Here is a 24196-nt window from a genome sequence, read left to right as displayed (position 1 = left end):
CCATGGACAGTGGAGTCTCGTGGGCTGCAGTCCATGGGGTCGCAAAAGAGTTGGACATGACTTTGCAACTAAAAAACAATGCCACCTTAACACTATATATAATTTTGCTTATTATTTGTGTACCCTTGGGCAAGTTATTTAATCTCTTTATGCCTTAGTTTCCTTTTCTGTAAAATGAAATCATATTAATAATATTTACCTCACAGAATAGTTTATGATGATAAATTGCTAAAGACAGTAATATGTTTAAGAAGTACTAAGTAAATATTAACTGTCATTATTTCTGAACTGTTCTTATTAGTTTTGAATACTATTAATTATAAAATGTTTTAATGTTGGAGAGGGATAATCTTCAGTAGTAGTCATTTCAGAATTTCTCTGAATATTCTCTGTATTGATACATTTTAATATTTCCTCAGTTTTGAAAGGAAAACTCACTGTTATTTTGTTGGGAAACTGATTGAATTAATATGTGAATTACAGGGAAAATTTGATAATCTTATAATACTGAATTTCTCTATTCAGAAATAAGGTGTCTCAGAAAAACTTCATCTTAGGAATAAAATTTAGATGTAATTCCATTTAGAATAGCTTGATTCTTTAGTAATGTGTAGGTGTCTTAGTTTAATGTACCTATTAAAGAATTATTTATTATTGAAATCCATGCAGAAACAATGCTTTAGACATAGCATGATACATTGTGGCCTCCAGTTCTAAACATAGTTTTTGACATGTTATAGTAGAATGGACATATTACAAAATCAGTATTGTTCCTTTCCCAAAGTGTTTGTTTCTTTTTGTCTCTATGAGGGTGAAATTTGTTTGGCACACAGAAAAAAAGATTTATCACTCTTACTGTAGTTTCACTGGTTAAATGTTCTTAAGAAACAGCCAGATAGACCTCTTGGTTTTTCCTCCTGGCTTCTTCATAAGTGGTTTACTTTCTGAAATATCAGTGGGAGTTTCCCTCATGGAAACGTCTTTTTTAACACTCATGCATTTTCATTGACCTTAGGATACCGTTTCAGGAGACAGTCTGACTAGACTGTAGGTGTGAGACAATAGAAATTTCCATAGAAGTACAGTGGAATAACCTGCCTACGGCCAAATAAACTCAGACCAACAAAGTACATGAAATCAGTAATCATTGTGTATATGTGTGTTTGTAATAACTCATATTAGATCACCTACTATTCCCTCTAGGCTAATGCTTCACCTCAGAAAGAAGGAAATCTGAGAAGCTCTATGAAATTAAAATGACTCCTTTTTCTCTGTGTGTCCTGGGGCCTTTCCTTGAAGGGGAATTGGGTTGCAGTGGAGACAAGCCCATGCATTCTCTCGCTGGATATTGGACTTCCTGTGTATCTTTGGATTGTGGAAAAATATGATATTCAGGATGTTTCAGGTGCTTTAGCAGAGTGCAGACATCTGCTTGTACTGCTGGGTCACAGCTGGTTTTCTGTGTGGGGTTGCTGACACTCCTGGTGAGTAAGTAGCATGAGTCTTCTGGATGACCTCAGGAGGACGCCTGTGCAAAGTTTTTTTCCACGTACCCTTAAAAATCATGTCATGTGCCATCACAGTTCTCATGACTTACGGAGATGGTGCTTTAGACATTCACTTCCTCAGATGTTTCTTAAGCAGTGATATAGCACCTACCCCACTCTTGTTCCTGAAATAGTCCTAGTATGGACTTGCTATTTGTTAATATCTGTTTTGTATACCTGAGTCAGTGTGAATTAGTACTTCTTGGAAAATAGTGTAAATTAATTGGAAGATCTGTTAGGATATGGCTAGAATAACTAATTGTCCTCATTTTGAAAATCTAGCTTATGCGATTTCTAAGTAGCTAAAGAATGGATTGATCATTAAGTTGAATTGGCAAAGGGCCATAGATTTCTCTTGTAGATGATTTTTGCAAATGTGGGTTCTGAAGTCGAGGCAATTGCTTCTGTAGTGGCTTGGCCCCGGGAGCTGGAACCTCAGCAGCAGCTGCTGCTGGGGCCTCTGCTGATGTCCGAGGGTGATGCTGCTGTACTGTTTTCTTCTGCCTTGATGTGTGTGTGTGTTAGTTACTTGGTTGTGTTAGTCACTCAGTTGCGTCCGACTCTTTGCAACCCCATGGACTGTAGCCTGCCAGGTTCCTCTGTCCATGAAATTCTCCAGGCAAGAATACTTTAGTATATATGTAGCGACCCAGGAAATACTGGGTTGCTATTCCCTTCTCCATGGATCTTCCCGACCCAGGGATCAAACCTGGGTCTCCTACATTGCAGGCAGATTTTTTACTGTCTGAGCCACCAGGGAAGCTCCTTACAAAATGCCTTAATTTGGCTTAAAATGCCTTGGTTTGGCTTAATTTCCCAAGTGGACTTAATCCACTGAGCATCTTCTGACTTGTCACCTGGAATTTTTGTGTCCGCTTAGTCACTTCAGTCGTGTCTGACTCTTTGTGACCCTGTGGACCATGGCCCGCCAGGCTCCTGTATCCATCTGCGAAGGTGCCATTAGTGTTAAAGTAATATGTTCACTTGGTCATTTGAATCATTTGGCATCACCCCTACCCTCCATGTCCTCTATGCTTAAATTTCTTTTCCAGGTCCATCCGAAGGCACCTGGGCACCTAAATCATTTGTTAAACTAACATCCTGCCAAATGTACTGATTTTTTACTTAGTTAAGTTTAGCTAAACTATTCAGTAGAGGGGTAAGGAAAAGGAGAGAAGAAAGGGAAGCCTTCTGCTGTTTCTGAAGGTACATTTAAGGATATTCACTGAAAGTGGTATTATGACCTCACTGTACCCAGTTTCTTGGAGACTAAGAAGATCTGCTGGATGTTGAATCTCTCTCAGTTGAAAGGGAAAGAAAATAAACTTTATAAAATACTTCTTTAATAGTATAGTCTAACCTTTTTTTGATCTTTAACATAATAGATAAATATTGAGAGTTTTGATTATTAACAGCCATTTCATACATTTTGTATTGGGCTTATAAAGTAAGCTTTTGCAGATATGGTTGCTATATATTTACCTGTTTATTGTCAGGCTTAGAAACTTTTAAAACATTTGGTCCTTAATCTTATACTGCTCACGAGCTTGTAGCAGTCCTTTACAGTTCCCAGTTTAAATGCTTGTGGTGTCATTACTTACATACATTACATAATATTCAGTGAAAATCCTCTTTATTATCTCAGGAAAATCTGCTAAGAAATTGTCCATTGGTAATATAAAGACAATAATAGTTTAAAAATTTATGTAACCCTTTTACAGTTAAATAGGGCCTCCTTGATAGCTCAGTAGGTAAAGAATCCGCCTGCAGTTCAGGAGACCCCAGTTTGATTCCTGGGTTGGGAAGATCCGCTGGAGAAGGGACAGGCTACCCACTCCAGTATTCTGTCCTGGAGAATTCCTTGGACTTTATAGTCCATGGGGTTGAAAAGAGATGGACATGACTGAGTGACTTTCACTATACTGTTAATCCCTGGTAGCTCAGACAGTAAAGAATCTGCCTGCAATTCAGGAGATCCTGGTTTAATCCCTGGGTGGGAAGGATCCCCTGGAGAAGAAAATGGCAATGCACTCCAGCATTGTTGCCTAGAAAGTTCCATGGACAGACCATGGGGTCGCAGAGTTGGACATGACTAAACAACTAACACACACACACAGAGGCACATCATACATACAGTTAAATACAGTGTTATTAAAGATAGTAAGAATGTATCAATATATCCAATGTGTACCTAGTTAAGAAAATTATTTAATGTAGAACTCTTTGGATTTGCCTGCTCACCTACACACACTTTTAGTCTTAGTCTTTACATTGCAATTGATAACTTGCCCTTTCAGCTTTGAGTGTATGTTTGAATAGACTTTATAATGTTTGAAAGACCTTGTTAACGCCTAAGAGAGAACACACTAACAGAAGACTACCTGTGTAGTACATTTTAAAAAGTTACCCAAAAAAAAAAAAAAAAAGTTACCCAGAACTCCTTTATGAGTCTGTTCAACCTCTACTCTGGGTCGTCTTGGTAGCTTGTTTTCTTATGTAAAAAAAAATTAATCATTTTTATTGCTAGTTGCTTTACACTGCTGTATCAGTTTCTGCTCTATAGTAAAGTAAATCAGCCATACATATGTACATAACCTCTCTTGTTTGTATTTCTTTCCCATATAGGTCCCCAAAGAGCACCAAGTTAGGCTCCCTGTTCCATGCAGTAGGCTCTCATTAGTTATCTAATTTATACATAGTAGTGAATATATGTCAGTGCCACTCTCCCAGTTCATCCCACCCCACCCCTGTTCCCTGTTGGTATCCATACATTTGTTCTCTTTGTATGTGTCTCTGTTTCTGCTTTGCAAATAAGACCTCCTTTACCATTTTTCTTGATTCTTCATTGAGATATGATATTTGTTTTTCTCTTTGATTTACTTTAGTCTGTATGACAGTCTCTGGGTCCATCCACATCTCTGCAGATTACACAATTCTGTTCCTTTTTATGACTAATACTCCACTGTATATATGTACCACATCTTCTTTGTCCATTTTTCTGTTGATGGACATTTAGGTTGCTTCCATGTCCTGGCTGTTGTAAATAGTGCTACAGTGAACATTGAGGTACGTATATATTTTTGAATCATGGTTTTCTCTGGGTATATGCCCAGTAGTGGGACTGCTGGCTCATATGGTAGTTCTATTTTTAGTTTTTTAAGGAACCTCCATCTTGTTCTCCATAGTAGCTATATCAGTTCACATTCCCACCAACAGTGCAAGAGGGGTCTCTTTTCTCCACACGCTGTCCAGAGTACATTTTTGATGATGGCTATTCTGACTAGTGTGACATGATACCTCATGGTAGTTTTAATTTGCATTTTTCTAGTAATTAGTGATGTTGAGCATCTTTTCTTGTGTTTGTTGGCTACCTGTATGAGAAATGTCTATTTAGGTCTTCCGTCCCTGTTTGTTTGTTTATTTGTTTTTTTGGTATTGAGCGGCATGAGCTGTTTGTATATTGTGGAGATTAATCTGTCAGTTGCTTCATTTACACATATTTTGTCCCATTCTGAGGGTTGTTTTTTCATCTTGTTTTTTATTTCCTTTGTGTGTAAAAGCTTTTAAGTTTAATTAGGTCCCATTTGTTTATTTTTGTTTTTATTTTCAGTACTCTAGGAGATGAGTCCCAAAAGATCTTGCTATGATTTCTGTCAAAGTATGTTCTACTTATGTTTCCCTCTAAGAGTTTTATAGTATCTGGCCTTATATTTAGGTCTTTAATCCACTTGAGTTTATTTTTGTGTATGGTGTTAGGTAGTGTTCTAACTTCATTCTTTTACATGCTGCTGTCCAATTTTCTCAGCACCACTTATTGAAGACACTGTCTTTTGTCCATTGTATAGTATTGCCTCCTTTGTCATATTAGGTGACCATAGGTATGCTGGTTTATCTCTGGGTTTTTTATCCTATTCCATTGATTTCTTGTTTTGTGCCAGTACCATATATCTTTCTTGCTTTTTCTTTTTTTTTTTGATAATGTTTCTGCTTTATAATATGCTGTCTGCTGCTGCTAAGTCACTTCAGTCGTGTCTGACTCTGTGTAACCCCATAGACGGCAGCCGACCAGGCTCCCCCGTCCCTGGGATTCTCCAGGCAAGAACACTGGAGTGGGTTGCCATTTCCTTCTCCAATGCATGAAAGTGCAAAGTGAAAGGGAAGTCGCCCAGTTGTGTCCGACTCTTCGCGACCCCATGGACTGCAGCCTACCAGGCTCCTCCATCCATGGGATTTTCCAGGCAATAGTACTGGAGTGGGGTAATATACTGTCTAGGTTTTATTTATTTATTTACTTATTTTTATTTATTTATTTTTATTTATTTTTACTGATCCTCCAGCTCCAGTTTTCTTTCTGAAGATTGTTTTGCTTTTCAGGGTCTTTGTGTTTCCAAATAAGCTGTAAAATTTTTTGTTCTCATCTGTGAAAAATGTCATTGGTAATTTGATAGTGGTTGCATTGAATCTGTAAATTGCTTGGGGTACTATAGTCATTTTCACAATATTGAGTCTTGTAATCCAGGAACATAGTATCTCTCTATCTGTTTCTGTCATCTTTGATTTCTTTTATCAGTTTCTTAACAGTTTTCTGCTTACAGTCTTTTGCCTCCTAGGTAGATTTATTCCTTGGTATTTTTTTTTTTTTTGTTGCAGTGGTAAATGGAATTGTTTCCTTAATTTTTCTTTCTAATCTTGCATTGTTAATGTACAGGAATGCAAGAGACTTCTGTGTATTAATTTTGTATTCTACAACTTTACTAAATTTATTGATGAGCTCTAGTCATTTTCTGATGGCATCTTTAGGATTTTCTACGTACACTATTATGTCTGGAGCAAACAGTGACAGTTTTACTTCTTTTATTTCTTATTCTTCTCTGATGACTGTGGCTAGGACTTCAAATCTGTGTTGAATAAAAGTGGTGAGAGTAGACACCCTTGTCTTGTTCTTAGAGGTAGGTTCCTTCTTTGCTCACTTTCTGGAAAATTTTTACCATAAACGGGTTGAATTTTGTCAACAGCTTTTTCTGCATCTGTTGAAATGATTACATGGTTTTTATTCTTCACTTTGTTAATGAGGTGGATCACTTTGGTTAATTTGCGTATATTGAAAAATCCTTGCATCCCTGCAATCAGTTCAGTTCAGTTCAGTTCAGTTCAGTTGCTCAGTCGTGTCCGACTCTTTGTGACCCCATGAACTGCAGCATGCCAGGCCTCCCTGTCCATCACCAACGCCTGGAGTTCACCCAAACTCATGTCCATTGAGTTGGTGATGCCATCCAACCATCTCATCCTCTGTTGTCCCCTTCTCCTCCTGCCCTCAATCTTTCCCAGGATCAGGGTCTTTTCAAATGAGTCATTTCTTCCCATCAGGTGGCCAAAGGATTGGAGTCTCAGCTTCAACATCAGTCCTTCCAATTAACACCCAGGACTGTTCTCCTTTAGGATGGACTGGTTGGATCCCCTTGCACTACAAGGGACTCTCAACAGTTCAAAAGCATCAATTCTTCGGCACTCAGCTTTCTTTCTTTCTTTTTTTTTTAATATAAATTTATTTATTTTAATTGGAGGTTAATTACTTTACAATATTGTATTGGTTTTGCCATACGTCAACATGGGTCCACCACAGGTATACACGTGTTCCCCATCCTGAACCCGGCCTCCCTCCTCCCTCCCCGTACCATCCCTCTGGGTCGTCTCAGTGCACCAGCCCCAAGCATTCAGTATCTGCATCAAACCTGGACTGGCGATTCATTTCGTATATGATATTATACATGTTTCAATGCCATTCTTCCAAATCATCCCACCCTCTCTCTCTCCCACAGACCAAAAGACTGTTCTATACATCTCTGTATCTTTTGCTGTCTCACATACAGGGTTATCATTACCATCTTTCTAGATTCCATATATATGCGTTAGTATACTATATTGGTGGTTTTCTTTTTGGCTTACTTCAATCTGTATAATCAGCTCCAGTTTCTTCCACCTCATTAGAACTGATTCAAATGTATTCTTTTTAATGGCTGAGTAATACTCCATTGTGTATATGTACTACAGCTGTCTTATCCATCCATCTGCTGATGGACATCTAGGTTGCTTCCATGTCCTGGCTATTAGAAATAGTGCTCTGATGAACATTGGGGTACACGTGTCTCTTACAATTCTGGTTCCCTCGATGTGTATGCCCAGCAGTGGGATTGCTGGGTCATAAGGCAGTTCTATTTCCAGTTTTTTAAGGAATCTCCACACTGTTGTCCATAGTGGCTGTACTAGTTTGCATTCCCACCAACAGTGTAAGAGGGTTCCCTTTTCTCCACACCCTCTCCAGCATTTATTGCTTGTAGACTTTTGGATTGCAGCCATTCTGACTGGTGTGAAATGGTACCTCATTGTGGTTTTGATTTGCATTTCTCTGATAATGAATGATGTTGAGCATCCTTTTATGTGTTTCTTAGCCATCTGTATGTCTTCTTTGGAGAAATGTCTATTTAGTTCTTTGGCCCATTTTTTGATTGGGTCGTTTATTTTTCTGGAATTGAGCTGCAGGAGTTGATTGTGTATTTTTGAGATTAGTTGTTTGTCAGTTGCTTCATTTGCTATTATTTTCTCCCATTCTGAAGGCTGTCTTTTCACCTTGCTTATATTTTCCTTTGTTGTGCAGAAGCTTTTAATTTTAATTAGGTCCCATTTGTTTATTTTTGCTTTTATTTCCAATATTCTGGGAGGTGGGTCATAGAGGATCCTGTTGTGGTGTATGTCAGAGAGTGTTTTGCCTATGTTCTCCTCTAGAAGTTTTATAGTTTCTGGCCTTACATTTAGATCTTTAATCCATTTTGAATTTATTTTTCTGTATGGTATTAGAAAGTGTTCTAGTTTCATTCTTTTACAAGTGGTTGACCAGTTTTCCCAGCACCACTTGTTAAAGAAATTGTCTTTAATCCATTGTATATTCTTGCCTCCTTTGTCAAAGATAAGGTGTCCATAGGTGTGTGGATTTATCTCTGGGCTTTCTATTTTGTTCCATTGATCTATATTTCTGCCTTTGTGCCAGTACCATACTGTCTTGATGACTGTGGCTTTGTAGTAGAGCCTGAAGTCAGGCAGGTTGATTTCCTCCAGTTCCATTCTTCTTTCTCAAGATTGCTTTAGCTATTCGAGGTTTTTTGTACTTCCATACAAATTGTGAAACTATTTGTTCTAGCTCTGTGAAAAATACTGTTGGTAGCTTGATAGGGGTTGCATTGAATCTATGGATTGCTTTGGGTAGTATACTCATTTTCACTATATTAATTCTTCTGATCCATGAACATGGTATATTTCTCCATCTAGTAGTGTCCTCTTTGATTTCTTTCACCAGTGTTTTACAGTTTTCTATATATAGGTCTTTAGTTTCTTTAGGTAGATATATTCCTAAGTATTTTATTCTTTTTGTTGCAATGGTGAATGGAATTGTTTCCTTAATTTCTCTTTCTTTTTTCTCATTATTAGTGTATAGGAATGCAAGGGATTTCTGTGTGTTGATTTTATATTCTGCAGCTTTACTATATTCATTGATTAGCTCTAGTAATATTCTGGTGGAGTCTTCAGGGTTTTCTCTGTAGAGGATCATGTCATCTGCAAACAGTGAGAGTTTTACTTCTTCTTTTCCAATTTGGATTCCTTTTATTTCTTTTTCTGCTCTGATTGCTGTGGTCCAAAGTTCCAAAACTATGTTGAATAGTAATGGTGAAAGTGGGCACCCTTGTCTTGTTCCTGACTTCAGGGGAAATGCTTTCAGTTTTTTACCATGGGGGATAATGTTTGCTGTGGGTTTGTCATATATAGCTTTTATTATGTTGAGGTATGTTCCTTCTATTCCTGCTTTCTGAAGAGTTTTTATCATAAATGGATGTTGAATTTTGTCAAAGGCTTTCTCTGCATCTATTGAGATAATCATATGGCTTTTATTTTTCAATTTGTAAATGTGGTGTGTTACATTGATTGATTTGTGGATATTGAAGAATCCTTGCATCCCTGGGATAAAGCCCGCTTGGTCATGGTGTATGATCTTTTTAATGTGTTGTTGGATTCTGATGGCTAGAATTTTGTTAAGGATTTTTGCATCTATGTTCATCAGTGATATTGGCCTGTAGTTTTCTTTTTTTTGTGGCATCTTTCTCAGGTTTTGGTATTAGGGTGATGGTGGCCTCATAGAATGAGTTTGGAAGTTTACCTTCCTCTGCAATTTTCTGGAAGAGTTTGAGTAGGATAGGTGTTAGCTCTTCTCTGAATTTTTGGTAGAATTCAGCTGTGAAGTCATCTGGACCTGGGCTTTTGTTTGCTGGAAAATTTCTGATTACTGTTTCAATTTCCATGCTTGTGATGGGTCTGTTAAGATTTTCTGTTTCTTCCTAGTTCAGTTTTGAAAAGTTGTACTTTTGTAAGAATTTGTCCATTTCTTCCATGTTGTCCATTTTATTGGGGTATAATTGCTGATAGTAGTCTCTTATGATCCTTTGTATTTCTGTGTTGTCTGTTGTGATCTCTCCATTTTCATTTCTAATTTCATTGATTTGATTTTTCTCCCTTTGCTTCTTGATGAGTCTGGCTAATGGTTTGTCAATTTTTTCTATCCTTTCAAAGAACCAGCTTCTGGGTTTGTTGATTTTTGCCATGGTCTCTTTTGTTTCTTTTGCATTTATTTCTGCCCTAATTTTTAAGATTTCTTTCCTTCTACCAACCCTGGGGTTCTTCATTTCTTCCCTTTTTATTTGCTTTAGGTGTAGAGTTAGATTATTTATTTGACTTTTTTCTTGTTTCTTGAGGTATGCCTGTATTGCTATGAACTTTCCCCTTAGCAGTGCTTTTACAGTGTCCTACAGGTTTTGGGTTGTTTTGTTTTCATTTTCATTCATTTCTATGGATATTTTGATTTCTTTTTTGATTTCTTCTGTGATGTGTTGGTTATTCAGTAGCGTGTTGTTCAGCCTCCATATGTTGGAATTTTTAATAGTTTTTCTCCTGTAATTGAGATCTAATCTTACTGCATTGTGGTCAGAAAAGATGCTTGGAATGATTTCAATATTTTATTTACCAAGGCTAGATTTATGGCCCAGGATGTGATCTATCCTGGAGAAGGTTCCGTGTGCGCTTGAGAAAAAGATGAAATTCATTGTTTTGGGGTGAAATGTCCTATAGATATCAATTAGGTCTAACTGGTCTGTTGTATCATTTAAAGTTTGTGTTTCCTTGTTAATTTTCTGTTTAGTTGATCTGTCCATAGGTGTGAATGGGGTATTAAAATCTCCCACCTTTATTGTGTTATTGCTGATTTCCCCTTTCATACTTGTTAGCATTTGCCTTACATATTGCGGTGCTCCTATATTGGGTGCATATATATTTATAATTGTTATATCTTCTTCTTGGATTGATCCTTTGATCATTATGTAGTGTCCTTCTTTGTCTCTTTTCACAGCCTTTGTTTTAAAGTCTATTTTATCTGATATGAGTATTGCTACTCCTGCTTTCTTTTGGTCTGCTTGCATGGAAAATCTTTTTCCAGCCCTTCACTTTCAGTCTGTATGTGTCCCCTGTTGTAGACAACATATATAGGGGTCTTGTTTTTGTATCCATTCAGCCAGTCTTTGTCTTTTGGTTGGGGCATTCAACCCATTTACGTTTAAGGTAATTATTGATAAGTATGATCCCGTTGCCATTTACTTTATTGTTTTGGCTTCCAGTTTATACACCCTTTTTGTGTTTTCTGTCTAGAGAAGATCCTTTAGCATTTTTTGGAGAGCTGGTTTGGTGGTTTTGAATTCTCTCAGCTTTTGCTTATCTGTGAAGCTTTTGTTTTCTCCTTCATATTTGAATGAGATCCTTGCTGGGTACAATAATCTGGGCTGTAGGTTATTTTCTTTCATCACTTTAAGTATGTCCTGCCATTCCCTCCTGTCCTGAAGAATTTCTGTTGTAAGATCAGCGGTTATCCTTATGGGAATCCCCTTGTGTGTTATTTGTTGTTTTTCCCTTGCTGCTTTTAATATTTGTTCTTTGTGTTTGATCTTTATTAATTTGATTAATATGTGTCTTGGGGTGTTTCGCCTTGGGTTTATCCTGTTTGGGACTCTCTGGGTTTCTTGGACTTGGGTGATTATTTCCTTCCCCATTTTAGGGAAGTTTTCAACTATTATCTCAAGTGTTTTCTCATGGTCTTTCTTTTTGTCTTCTTCTTCTGGGACTCCTATGATTCGAATGTTGGGGCATTTAACATTGTCCCAGAGGTCTCTGAGATTGTCCTCATTTCTTTTAATTCATTTTTCTTTTTTCCTCTCTGTTTCATTTATTTCTACCATTCTATCTTCTACCTCACTTATCCTATCTTCTGCCTCCGTTATTCTACTGTTGGTTCCCACCAGAGTGTTTTTGATATCATTTATTGCATTATTCATTATATATTGATTCTTTTTTATTTCTTCTAGGTCCTGTTAAACCTTTCTTGCATCTTCTCAATCCTTGTCTCCAGGCTGTTTATCTGTGATTCCATTTTGATTTCAAGATTTTGGAACATTTTCAGTATCATTATTCGGAATTCTTTCTCAGGTAGATTCCCTATCTCTTCCTCTTTTGTTTGGTTTGGTGGGCATTTCTCCTGTTGCTTTACCTGCTGGGTATTCCTCTGTCTCTTCATCTTGTTTATATTGCTGAGTTTGGGGTGTCCTTTCATAGTCAAAGGCTTTAAGTAGTCAATGAAGCAGTAGTAGATGTTTTTCTGGAATTCTCTTGCTTTTGCCATGATTCCACAGAGGTTGGCAATTTCATCTCTGGTTCCTCTGTCTTTTCTAAATCTAGTTTGAACATTTGGAAGTTCTCTGTTCATGTACTGTTGAAGCCTATAATTTTGAGCATTACTTTGCTAGCATGTGAAATGAGTGCAAATGTCCGGTAGGTTGAACATTGTTTGGCTTCGCCTTTCTTTGGGATTGAAATGAGAACTGCTCTTTTCCAGTCCTGTGGCCACTGCTGAGTTTACCAGATTTGGTGGCATATTGAGTGCAGCACTCTAACAGCATCATCTTTTAGGATTTGAAGTAGTTCAGTTGGAATTCCTTCATCTTTGTGCTCTTAGCCCCACATTTTTGTACTCAGTCCTCTCAGCCCCCATCACCATTGGCAAAATCCTGTCTTGGTCAGTGGCACCCAGGGCTGATTTTGAAGGAGGCTTTGGGATGGACGATGCTCAGGATGCTGGAGCCTATCCTGGCAGAGGAGACCTTGGCTTGAGGTGTGTGTGGAGGGTGAGCCTGCTCAGATGAGTGCACCTCCCAGTGCTTGTATGGGCTGAAGTAGGTGGATGGGGATAGGGATTAAAATGACAGCCCCGCCTGTTGCTCACGACTTAGCCGTGGTGCCTTGCTTCTACGGTGTCCTGGCTTTCTTCTGCAGACTTTCCCAGTTGTTGAACTCCTTATTCCTGTCCATTCAGGCTCTCTTCACAGCCACCAGCTGTCCCCTTCCTGGGTCCATGTCCAAACCCCACTTTCCAGCACTCAGCCCTCCTCTCGACAGAAGACACATGACTCAGGCTGGGCTGGACAAGGCTGCAGTAGAGACCATTTGCACAGTTCTTACTTTGTCATGCCTTTCACAGATGGTCCACCATATTCTCCTTTGATCCTCTGAAGGTCCCTTTCTGTCCCCGCAAATTTCCCCACCATGAGGGGATTTTCTGATCAAGAACCTCTTCTCACCTTCAGCTTTCCCTCAGGGTTGCAGGTCCTTTTTTTGATTCTTTTTTTTTTTTTCTCTTTTTTCCTACCCCACTGTGAGGGGATTTTTCTTGTCCTTTTATGTGTTCAGAGTCTTCTTCTAATATTCAGCAGGTACTCTGTGTGAGAATTGTTCCATTTATAGATATATTCTTCATGTACTGGTGAGGAGACATGAATTCTGCATCCTTCTCTTCCGCCATCCTGACTCCTCTTTGATAGTTTTTGAAGGAAGCAAAAGCTTGACAAAGGTGATACACTCTTTTACTTTAAAGTAGGATCATCCAGCTCAGTCTGAATTCTGACAATATGTTAAATTTCTGATTTGTAGACATGGGCATTTTTTTCTTATTGAATACAGTATTGTATTCCCTTTTAGACATCTCTCTTATGCAACAGAAGACAGGAGAAAAATAAGCCTCTACCCAGCAAAAAGGAAAATAGTAGCTTATATATATTGAGTTCTTATTATATGACAGGCACTATTCTAAGCACTTTTTCCTTGTACTGGTTTATTTAATATTTCTAACTCTGTGAGACACAGTTACTCTTTATAGTCTCATTTTATAGATGAGGAAGCTAACACAGAGATGTTAAGTAATTTACCAAAAGTCTTGTAAGTAATAGTTGGCACAGCAGGGATCCAAATCCCAGCTGTTCAACATCACTGTCTATTAATACTCTGCTGAATTGTCACTTAAAGTAGAAAGTTATATAATTATTTTAATTTTAGTTTTGATCGATGTAAATGTGACATTCTCTGTCTCGGTAAAAATTTGGTTTCTGTTTCTAAGATCTCCACTGAAGTGATGAAGTGCGTGTAGCCTATTCCTGATGCTTCTCTTTTTGCACTCTACCTTTGTAATATCTGTAATAGCTCTAACTGCTTGCAGGAAAAAAGAAGGATGTGAAAAACAGTGCTACGTGGATTCAGTTGCTTGGTTAATTGCTTTATATTCCACTGGAGGCTTGCTGGAATTGTCTCTATTTAGAAATCTAAAATTTCCCATCATGAACCAAATTAATTCTGCCCTGAACATTCTTTTTGCCTAGCATGTTTCGCCAAGGGATGCATGACTTGAAAGTCTGGCCTAACGTAGAAGCAGATGGATCAGAACCCACCAAAACTCCTGGCAGAACAAGCAGTACTCTCTCAGAGGATCAGATGAGTCGCCTTGCCAAGGTAAAAAAGAAATTACTGGAACAGGTGGAAAGCTTTGAATGATAATCTGTTGCATAAATTGATATTATGAATTCTGTGAGGTTACTTTTAAATTTAAATTCAAGCTTTTAATAATAGTTTTATTGAAATATAATTCATGTACCAAAATGTTCACACTTGGAAAGTGTACTATTCAGTGATTTTTTTTTTTAGTGAATTCACAGAGTTGTACATTCATTACCAGTCTACCTTTAGACCATTTTTATAAAAAATGTAACCGTGTACCCATTAGCAGTCATTCCCTGTTCCCTCTTCTCTCCAGCTCCTACCAACTACTAATCTACTTCTATCTCTGGATTTTCCAGAATTGGATATTTCATGTAAAGAGAATCATGTAATTTATTGCTTTTTGTGTCTGAAACTCCAACGGATTTGAAAACATAGAGCTTTTGGTAATACTTTCAGGATGATCACCTCCCTTTTTTGGTCACATAATCTGAAAGATGCATGTGTTATTACATGCTGGAAATTCTTATATTGTTTGAAAATGAAAATTTCTTATACTAGCTAGTTTAAATTGCCCTCACTCCACCATACTCCTCTTTTTATAAACTGAATTATTACCTTTTTCTTTCAGAATTGCATTAGTGAAGTGTTTTCATTTAGCTTTTGTATTTCTAAGTTAAATTCCTTTTTTAAATCACAACAGTTTAACTTATTTTGTGAATATCTGTTCAAAAAGTACTATGTTACATAGTAACTTCCCACCAGCCATCTGTTTTACACATGGTGGTGTGTTATGTCCCACTCTCTTTCCCCAGCTGTGTCTGCACGTTCGTTCTCTACATCTGTGTCTCTATTGCTGCAAACAGCACAGGGAATTATATTCAATATCTTGTAATAACCTGTAATGGAAAATAATTGGAAAAAGTGATCAGTATCTTGTTATAACCTGTGTTGGACAATAATTGAAAGAAGTGTACACAAACACGTTTGTTTGAATCACTTTGCTGTACATGTGAAAGGTAATATTGTACATCAGCTATACTTGAAAAAAAAAGACTGTGGCAAAAAGAAAAAGTACTATGTTAAATACTGTTTAAGTATCCTTTTACAATTCTTTAGTTAAGAGATGAGACTTTAATTTTTACATGTAGTTTTCCTTTCTGATCTTACATGGATGACTCTATAATGTCTGGAGAAAGTTTTGGTGCCAAACATTTTACAACTTGTTGCCTCAACCTACATGTGGAAGAAACCCTAATTGTAAAGAATAAGCACTTGAAGTGTCTAAGCTTTGTGCTTCAATATAGTTTTTTTCAAGTTTATTCTATCTTTTTATATGTCTCTTTTATGGAAAAATTGTATCAGAGCTTCTTAATAAGCATTTTGACCAAATTGCTATTGTCCTCCATAAGTACTATTCCCCTCCATAATTAAATAAATAAAACTTAGCTTTCAGTTCAGCTACTCATTGTGAGATTTTGTTGACATTCTTACATGTAATACAGGAAACCTCTTATACTTTTCATATGTATACTTTCTCTTTAAGAATTTATCTTAGTGATGCTATTTTATTGAAGCTACTCTGACTTTTATAAACTGTGAATAATAGAAATTGTATCAGAATCACCTCATTTATAAGCTGTAAGCTTATATCTCACATGCAGGAAAACCTTAAGTTGTCTCTAAGAACAGCATTCATTATGAAAATGAATATTATGAATCATGTAATAACAAAATTCTGAATTTGAGGAGAAATGCCTGAGCCAAGAAATATAAAGCTATGTAGTTGCACAGTGCATCCACTTTGTTTCTTTTATATTAAACAAATACTATAGGCTTCTATTCATATGTTTGTAATTTTTTCCCAATTTTTATTTATTTTTTTAAAATTATGACTTTAATTGAATGTTTATAGTAGAAATTTTGCTTTTCACGATTTAATAATTGCAATGAAAATTTTAGTAGTCAATTTAAGGTAACCAACCTTACAAATAAATATCAACAAGTATCATAAATACCAATAAATATAAAAGAACATGTAAAATTTCAAAATTTTGTCAGAACTTGTATTATAGTTGACATCTTTGCTTCATAGAAGAGTAGGATCATATACTCTTAAAACATCCTACAGCAAAGATGAACATACAACCACTTTATGTTTTTGTTATATATATTAGTATTGTTGTTGCTGTTGTGTTGCTGTTGTTCAGTCACTAAGTTGTATCTGACTCTTTGCCACCACATAGATAGCAGCATTCCGGGCTCTTCTGTTCTCCACTATCTCCTGGTTCAGTTCAGTTGCTCAGTCATGTCCAACTCCTTGCGATCCCATGGACTAAAGCATGCCAGGCTTCCCTGTCCATCACCAACTCCTGGAGCTTGCTCAAACTCATGTCCATCGAGTTGGTGATGCCATCCAACCATCTCATTCTCTGTCATCCCCTTCTCCTCCTGCCTTCAATCTTTCCTAGCATCAGAGTCTTTTCCATTGAGTCAGTTCTTTGCATCAGGTGGCCAAAATATTGGAGTTTCAGCTTTAGCATCAGTCCTTCCAATGAATATTCAGGACTGATTTCCTTTAGGATGGACTGGTTGGAACTCCTTGCAGTCCAAGGGACTCTCAAGAGTCTTCTCCCACACCAGAATTAAAAAGTATCAATTCTTTGCCCCTCAGCTTTCTTTATAGTCCAACTCACATCCATACATGACTACTGGAAAGACTATAGTTTTGACTAGATGGACTTTTGTTGGCAAAGTAATGTTTCTTTTGTTTAATATGTCATAACTTTTCTTCCAAGTAGCAAGCGTCTTTTAATTTCATGGCTGCATTCACTATCTGCAGTGATTTTGGAGCCCAAGAAAATAAAGTCTCTCACTGTTTCCATTATTTCCCCATCTGTTTGTCATAAAGTGATGGGACTGGATGCCATGATCTTAGTTTTCTGAATGTTGAGTTTTAAGCCAACTTTTTCACTCTTCTCTTTGACTTTCATCAAGAAACTCTTTAGTTCTTCTTCACTTTCAGCCATAAGGGTGGCGTTATCTGCATATCTGAGGTTATTGATATTTCTCCCAGCAATCTTTATTCCAGCTTGTGCTTCATCCAGCCCAGCATTTTCCATGATGTACTTTGCATATAAGTTAAATAAGCAGGATAACACTATGTAGCCTTGATGTACTCCTTTCCCAATTTGAAGTTTGCTCAAATTCATGTCCATTGAGTCGGTGATGGTATCTAACCATCTCACCTTCTTGCGCCCCCTTCTCCTTTTGCCTTTAATCTTTCCCAGCATCAGGGTCTTTGCCAGTGAGTCAACTCTTCACCTCAGTTGGCCAGAGTATTGGAGCTTCAGCTTCAGCATCAGTCTTGCCAAAGAATATTTAGGGTTAATTTCCTTCAGAATGATAGGTTTCATGATCTCTTTGCAGTCCAGGGAACTTTCAGTAGTCTTCTCCAGCACCACAGTTTGAAAGCATTAATTCTTTGGTGCTCAGCCTTCTTTATGGTCCAACTCTCACATCTGTACATGACACTGGAAAAAACATTGCTTTGCCTATATGCGGCTTTGTCTTTGACAAACTGATATCTCTGCTTTTTAATACACTATCTAGGTTTGTCATAGTTTTCTTCCTTTTAATTTCATGCTGCAGTCTCTGTCTGCAGTGATTTTGGAGCCCAGGAAAATAAAATCTGTCACTGCTTCCACTTTTTCATTTTTTATTTGCTATAAAGTGATGGAACTGTAAATCATGGTCTAGTTTTTTGAATGTTGAGTTTTAAGCCAGGTTTTTCATTCTCCTCTTTAACCCTTATCAAGAGGCTCTTTAGTTCCTCTTCCCTTTCTGCCCTTAGTGATATCATCTGAATTTCTGAAGTTATTGATATTTCTCCCAGCACTCTTGATTCCAGCTTGTGATTCATCCAGCTCCACATTTCACATAATGTACTCTGCATATAAGTTATGTAAGCAAGGTGACAATATACTGCCTTGTTGTACTTCTTTCCCAGCTTTGAAGCAGTCTGTTGTTCCATATCCAGTTCTAACTGTTGCTTCTTGACCCGCATACAGGTTTCTCAGGAAATAGGTAAGGTGGTCTGATACTCCCATCTCTTTAAGAATTTTCCATAGTTCATTGTGATCCACACAGTGAAAGGCTTTAGCGTAGTCAGTGAAGCAGAAATATATGTTTTTCTGGAATTCCCTTGCTTTCTCATGATCCAACAAATGTTGACATTTTGCTCTCTAGATCATCTGCCTTTCCTAAATCCAGCTTGTTCATCTGGAAGTTCTTGGTTCATGTACTGCTGAAGCCAAGCCTGAAGCATTTTGAGCATAACCTTGTTAGCATGTGAAATGAGTGCAGTTGTATGGTAGTTTGAACATTCTTTGGCATTGCCCTTCTCTGGGATTGGAATGAAAATTGACCTTTTCCAGTCCTGTGGCCCCAGCTGAGTTTTGTATGACATATTGTATGACAAATTTGCTGACATATTATATGGAGCATTTTCACAGCAGCATCTTTTAGGATTTTAAATAGCTCAGCTAGGTACCCATCACTTCCACTAGCTTTGTTTGTAATAATACTTTCTGAGGCCTACTTGACTCCAGGATGTCTGGGTCTAGGTGAATGACCACACCATCATGGTTATCTGGGTCATTAAGACCCTTTCCATATAGTTCTTCTGTGTATTCTTGTGACCTTTTCTTAATCCCTTCTGCTTCTGTTAGTTCGTTACTGTATCTGACCTTTATCATGCCCATCCTTGTATGAAATGTTCCCTTGATATCTCCCAATTTTCTTGAAGAGGTGGCTAGTCTTTGCCATTCTACTGTTTTTCTGTTTCTTCACATTGTTCATGTAAGAAGGCCTTTTTATTTCTCGTTGCTATTCTCTGGAACTCTGCATTCATTTGAATGTATCCCTTTCTCCCTTTACTTTTGCTTCTCTTCTTTCCTCAGCTATTTGTAAAGCCTTCTCACACAACCACTTTACCTTCTTGCATTTCTCTTTCTTGGGGATGATTTTGGTTACCTCCTCCTGTACAGTGTTATAAACCTCCGTCTGTAGTTTTACTTCACTTTATAAGATCTAATTCCTTGCACCTATATGTCACTTCCATTATATAATCATAAGGGATTTGATTTCAATTGTACGAGAATTGACTAATGGTTTTCCCTACTTTCTTCAATTTAAGCCTGAATTTTGTAGTAAGGAGCTCATGATCTGAGTCACAGTCAGCTCTAGGTCTTGTTTTTATTGACTGTTTTGAGCTTCTCCATTACTGGCTGCAAAGAGCGCAATGAATCTAATTTCAGTACTGATCATCTGGTGATGTCCATGTGTAGAGTCTTCTCTTGAGCTGTTGGAAATAGTGTTTGCTATGACCAGTCTGTTCTCTTGACGAAACCCTGTTAGCTTTTGCCCTGTTTCATTTTATACTCCTTTGTAGTGGTTCATATTCTATGATTCTAAAAGCACTGACATAGCAAATAATGGGGGATTTTTTTCTCTCCACCTAAATAGAAGAAAACACATGCCGTCATCGTTTGGCAATTGTGGGATTGTTGTTCATGCCGTTCCTTTTTTTCTGTAAAACATATGCCTGGAGTAAAGCATCGTTTAGGACCTGCCTAATACAAATGATCTGGCTATGGTCTTAGATTTTGTTTTTGTTATTGTTTGATTAGTGCCTGTTTCTTGACTTTAGTTTTTCAGACTGGCTTCCTGAGTAATTTCTTTCTGTTATACCAGAAAAAGTATACTTTGATATTTGTTGTGATCTTAATTTCTAAACTTATTAAAGAGGATACACTTTGATACTAGGTATGCTCTGAACTTAAATATATTTTGGTATTGTGTTTTCTTCAAATTATACCACAGTAGCTTTTTCTCTCTCCTTATCTCTTCCTCTCAGTTTTCTGGTTCCACATTAAAAAGTTTGCCTTGTTAGATTGTCATTCTCATCTACAAAATATTTTGAAACTGTCTATGGTACAATATACTTTTAAAACCTGGGGAAAGAATGTTTGTGCTCATTTTTCCAGTTTCATGTAAAAGGAACAGATACTTCTATTTCTCACACTATCATTTTAAGAAAAGAAATGAATATTTTAATAGATGATGTTTAAGTGGTTAGAACTGAACGATTTCTTTCATAGTACTTTGATTTTTCAGCCAGTGAATTTACTCTGATTGTTTTTAATTGTCAAGAGGGTGACTTTGTTAGCAGAAGGAATCTGTAGACTCTTCCTCCTGTGGGCTTTGGTTCTTGGAAGGGATGCAAAGAGTTTAAGGTCTCACCCCATTGCAAGAAGATTTATTAACAATAAGGAAAGAAAGAACAGATTACAAAGAGTTGGACCTGACTGAGTGCACACAAAGAACAGAGAAACACTTCATGAGAGAGGTGGGCTGTCAAGGGAGGCAAATTTCCCTGGAGGGTTGGGGTATAAGAGTTTTTAAGGCAGGGTCATTTGCATAATCCAGGGAGTTTGTTGAGTAACAGCTGCAAGTTATAGTACTATGAAAGGATGCTCTACTGCGCATGTCCTTCACACAATTCAGTCTGTTATAATTAGATGTATGTTTTCAAGGAATATTTGTGAGCAGTTAAAGTCCAATGGCCACCAAAGGTTGCCTTAGTACTGGATAGTTAGGGGTGTGTCAATGTGCTAGAGTAGGGAAAGTCCTGCCAGTAGGGCTGGTGGGGGGATTTTAAAGCCACCTGACTATTTTTGGAGTACTGGTGGGCATATTAGGGACAGGACTGGTAAATTGCTTGGTGAGGTTATGGGGCTCTTGGATGGTTAGTTGAAGGAACCGCCTCTCATTGGCTCTTCCCTGGTGGCTAAAAGGTTAAAGTGTCTGCCTCTAATGCGGGAGACCCTGGTTCGATCCCTGGGTCGGGAGGATCCCCTGGAGAAGGAAACGGCAACCCACTCCAGTATTCTTGCCTGGAGAATCCCATGGACGGAGGAGCCTGGTGGGCTACAATCCATGGGGTCGTAAAGAGTCAGACATGACTGAGTGACTTAACTAACTAACTAACATTCCTGTCGATCAGCTTAAATGTAAAAAGGTGTGTATTAATCTGAATAATAGCAAAGTGTAGTTTCCATGCATCCTGTAAGCCAAAATAAATAGCAAAGTGACAGTTTTCAAACTACAGTTTAAGAGAGTTTATTCAGTTAAAGAACTGCTTTAGTCTTGGCTGCTTCCAGTTAATAGAATAAGGGGGCTGGGAAATGAAGATGAACTTTTTAAATGGCCTGTGAAAAGACAGTGTTATGTAATTACTAAGCAAAGAACCTCAAAATCAAGCGGTACCAAATATTCTAATTATTATTGATAGATCTGAGAGTAAATTATAACTGTAATTTGAATAATTGAAGTTTAAAAGCCTGATTTCTAGGTTTTACATTTTTTAAGAGTTTAAATCCTCCTGGAATAGTTTTAGTGGAGTCAATCTTTAATGATTTTACATGATTTTTTGAACATGCCTAATGTTCATTTGAGGAAAAATTGAGTGTAAGAAAAGGAAACAGAACTCAATAGTCTTCAGTTTAGTTCTTACTTTTTATAACTGAATTTCTTAGACTTAGTAGGGAACAGGAAGAAAGTGAATGTATTGAAATATACTCTTTCCCTCATCTTCCTTTTTGTCTTCTCTTTCCCATCTCTAAATTTCCCCAATTAATTTGTATTAATGTGTAGTAACTTTCTGTTAGAATTGATTTGTGAAAATAATAAAAGGCCAGACCTCTTGGGCATGTTATTACACTTTGGTTGTCTGTGAGCCAACCTTTGAATAATTGTGGCTGTTACTTGAGCTCCATTTTTCAGCTCCATTTTTCAACTTGTCATATTTTAAGAGTTTTATGACTAGGATGCATATCCACCTGGGGTTTTGGATGTGACTACTAAGTTTTAGTGTTTGATTTATATTTGAGTTCGTGTCTTTAGATAAAAGCGTCCATCTCCACTGTCTTCATTTTAGCAGCTCTGCTTGTTGCCTTTGGAATGTGCTTTAGTTTCTGTCAATTTGATTAAGAGGAGGCAAAAGAAAGTAAGGACTATTTGAAAAATGCTTTGTGGTCTGTGTGACACAGATAGGGTAGGGAATCTTAGGGAGAGGGTATAAATGAGAGCTGCTACAGAGAAGTTGTGGTAGGATGTGGTTATGTTTCAGGCTGACCCTTAGAGTGCCTTGAAGGGGTAATTGTGGGTCCAGAATCCAGACTCAGGTTTGTAATCACAGAAACTGCATTTATTTTAGTTCATCCAGAAAAAGTTAGTATTTTGAACATAGGTTCATGCCAATCAATACAAAGGGTTATTTTTAACCTCATGATGTAGACCTGTACTATCATAATAGCCTCAATTCACATATGGCAACTTAATTAAAATTAAATAAAATTTAAAATCAGTTGCTTTGTTACCATAATCACATTTCAAGTGCTCAATAGCCACATGTGGCTAGTGGTTACCTAGTAGACAGTGCAAGTAGGGAAATATTTCCATTATTGCTGAAAGTTCTATTGAGCAAGTTCTGTTGAGCAGCACTGGTCTAGAATGCCAATTTAATAATTTTTAAATGGTGAGTAACCATATTATCTTTATGGTAACCATATTACTTGAGCCCGTTACCCAGGACACCATTTTTCAAGGCAAGTTGCAAATTAAATTAGCCTTCAGGAGATTATTAATTTCTTAATCATGAAGGACCCTGAAGGAGCTAGAAAGTTTGTGAGATATTTCTCTCAGTTTGAGGAAATCTTTAAAGTTCTTTTCCTCTTTCTCTCTTGACATCATTTCTCTAGTTTCTTGAATATACTGTATGTTTTGAATAAACATTGACTAGTTATCATGATCACAAAATAATCCTTTACAATTGAGATTAAGGTAATGAAGAAATTTTCTGGTTACAAAATTTTATGAAATGAAATTGAGGCTATTTAAATTATTTCACAGTACTAATTGACCTGCTGAAATATTTACCCTTAAAAGTAAATATTTTACATAGAATGAACTGCATTGAATGGGTACTTGTCTTGAGGTGTGAATTTAGAGGAGTTCACTGAGATTTTAAGTATATGGACAAGTCCTCTTTATCGCCACCATCATCACTTCTTGTTGAAGATACACTCCTAAATGTTGGAGATTTAAGAACTAGATTACCAGGTTGAAGCTGTTATTATTATTATTAGTGACATTACAAGTAATACTAAAACAGTAATAATCACCTTGCATGTATAAACAGCATTAATAGCTCTAAAACCCTTTAGCATGAATCAAGAACTGAAATGGAGACTATTTTTCATTCAAATTCCAACTGTGTCTTGTTCATTTGTGATATTGGATAGCTACCTAACCTTTACGAAGTCATGAATTCCTCATCTATAAATAGGAGTAACTATTATATCTACTTTTTTGAGTTTCTATGAAGACTAGATATAAATGAGATTAAATAAATATTTAAAGGATTTAACATATTATGGGACAGTTGTTCAGTCGCTAAGTCATGTCACTTTGTGACCTTTGTGACATGTCACCACATGACACTTTGTGACCCTGTGGACTACAGCACGCCAGGCTTCCCTGTCGTTCACTATTTCCCAGAGTTTGCTCAAACTCATTTCCATTGAGTTGGTGATGCCATCCAACCATCTTACCTCTATTGCTCCCTTTTCCTCCTGCCCTTAATCTTTCCCAGCATCAGGGTCTTTTCCAGTGAGTTG

The 24196-nt window shown here is 37.2% G+C and overlaps 1 protein-coding gene across 4 annotated transcripts in view; it reads left to right on the top strand.

The window, feature by feature from the left end:
* Window positions 1-24196, top strand: part of PIK3C3 (phosphatidylinositol 3-kinase catalytic subunit type 3) — a 161360-nt gene that overhangs the window by 11541 nt on the left and 125623 nt on the right. For all 4 annotated transcript variants that reach the window (XR_011252452.1, XR_011252453.1, XM_069569209.1 and 1 more), the window contains exon 4: window positions 14342-14471. Coding sequence is in view for 2 of the 4 variants with exons in the window: in XM_069569209.1 (XP_069425310.1) it covers window positions 14342-14471 (130 nt within the window). In the remaining 2 variants the exon portion in view is untranslated. The remainder of the gene's footprint in view (window positions 1-14341; window positions 14472-24196) is intronic.

Source organism: Ovis canadensis, chromosome 23, assembly GCF_042477335.2.
Source record: "Ovis canadensis isolate MfBH-ARS-UI-01 breed Bighorn chromosome 23, ARS-UI_OviCan_v2, whole genome shotgun sequence".
NCBI lineage: Eukaryota > Metazoa > Chordata > Mammalia > Artiodactyla > Bovidae > Ovis > Ovis canadensis.
Note: the sequence above shows the minus strand (reverse complement) of the source record. Positions and strands in the feature narration are given on the sequence as shown.